We start from the raw sequence: 557 nt of genomic DNA, 5'->3' as shown, positions 1-557 counted from the left end.
TAGGAAAGTCAAGGATCAACGTTTGGAAGTTAGAGGTCAAAACCGTGCTCTGAACACGCAGAGGGTATTGGGGTTGGAGGTGGAGGTCAGGGGTCAAGGTCAAACATCAAGGCATACCCAGCTTTTGGGCGCAGGCATGGAGCCGGGCCTCCAGGGCCATCACCCGCTGCTGCAGGTCCTCGTAGCCGTAGGCGCCCATCTCTTCCTGGATGGTGGCAAGGCTGCCGGACAGATTCCTCACCTCCTCTCGCAGGCGCACGATGGTCCGTGTGTCCGCCTTGTACTGCTCCAGGACCGAGCTCAGCGGCAACAGCTCTGTCATCCTGTCCTTCAGCTCCTGCCCCCAAGAGGGAACCTGTGCTGATCCCGACCCCTAACCAGTGACCCAGACCTGGCTCCAACCTTCAACCCACAACTTCACTCATTTGGGGGGGGTATTATTTTTATGGGAGTATAATCACTTTACCATGTAGTGTTGGTGTCTGCTGTACAACAAAGTGAATCAGTCAAATGTATACACATATCCCCTCCCTCTTGAGCCTCCCTCCCACCCAACC

At 55.7% G+C, this 557-nt stretch overlaps 1 protein-coding gene across 1 annotated transcript in view; it reads right to left on the bottom strand.

Moving 5' to 3' along the window:
• Positions 1 to 557, bottom strand: part of OLFM2 (olfactomedin 2) — an 8,889-nt gene that overhangs the window by 3,023 nt on the left and 5,309 nt on the right. Inside the window, exon 4 of the mRNA XM_010828505.1 lies at positions 118 to 337. Coding sequence (XP_010826807.1) covers positions 118 to 337 — 220 coding nt within the window. The remainder of the gene's footprint in view (positions 1 to 117; positions 338 to 557) is intronic.

Source organism: Bison bison, unplaced genomic scaffold (assembly GCF_000754665.1).
Source record: "Bison bison bison isolate TAMUID 2011002044 unplaced genomic scaffold, Bison_UMD1.0 scf7180017864492, whole genome shotgun sequence".
In the NCBI taxonomy this organism is placed as follows: Eukaryota; Metazoa; Chordata; class Mammalia; order Artiodactyla; family Bovidae; genus Bison; species Bison bison.
The sequence above is the reverse complement of the archived record's forward strand: the minus strand, read 5'-3'. Positions and strand labels throughout refer to the sequence as shown.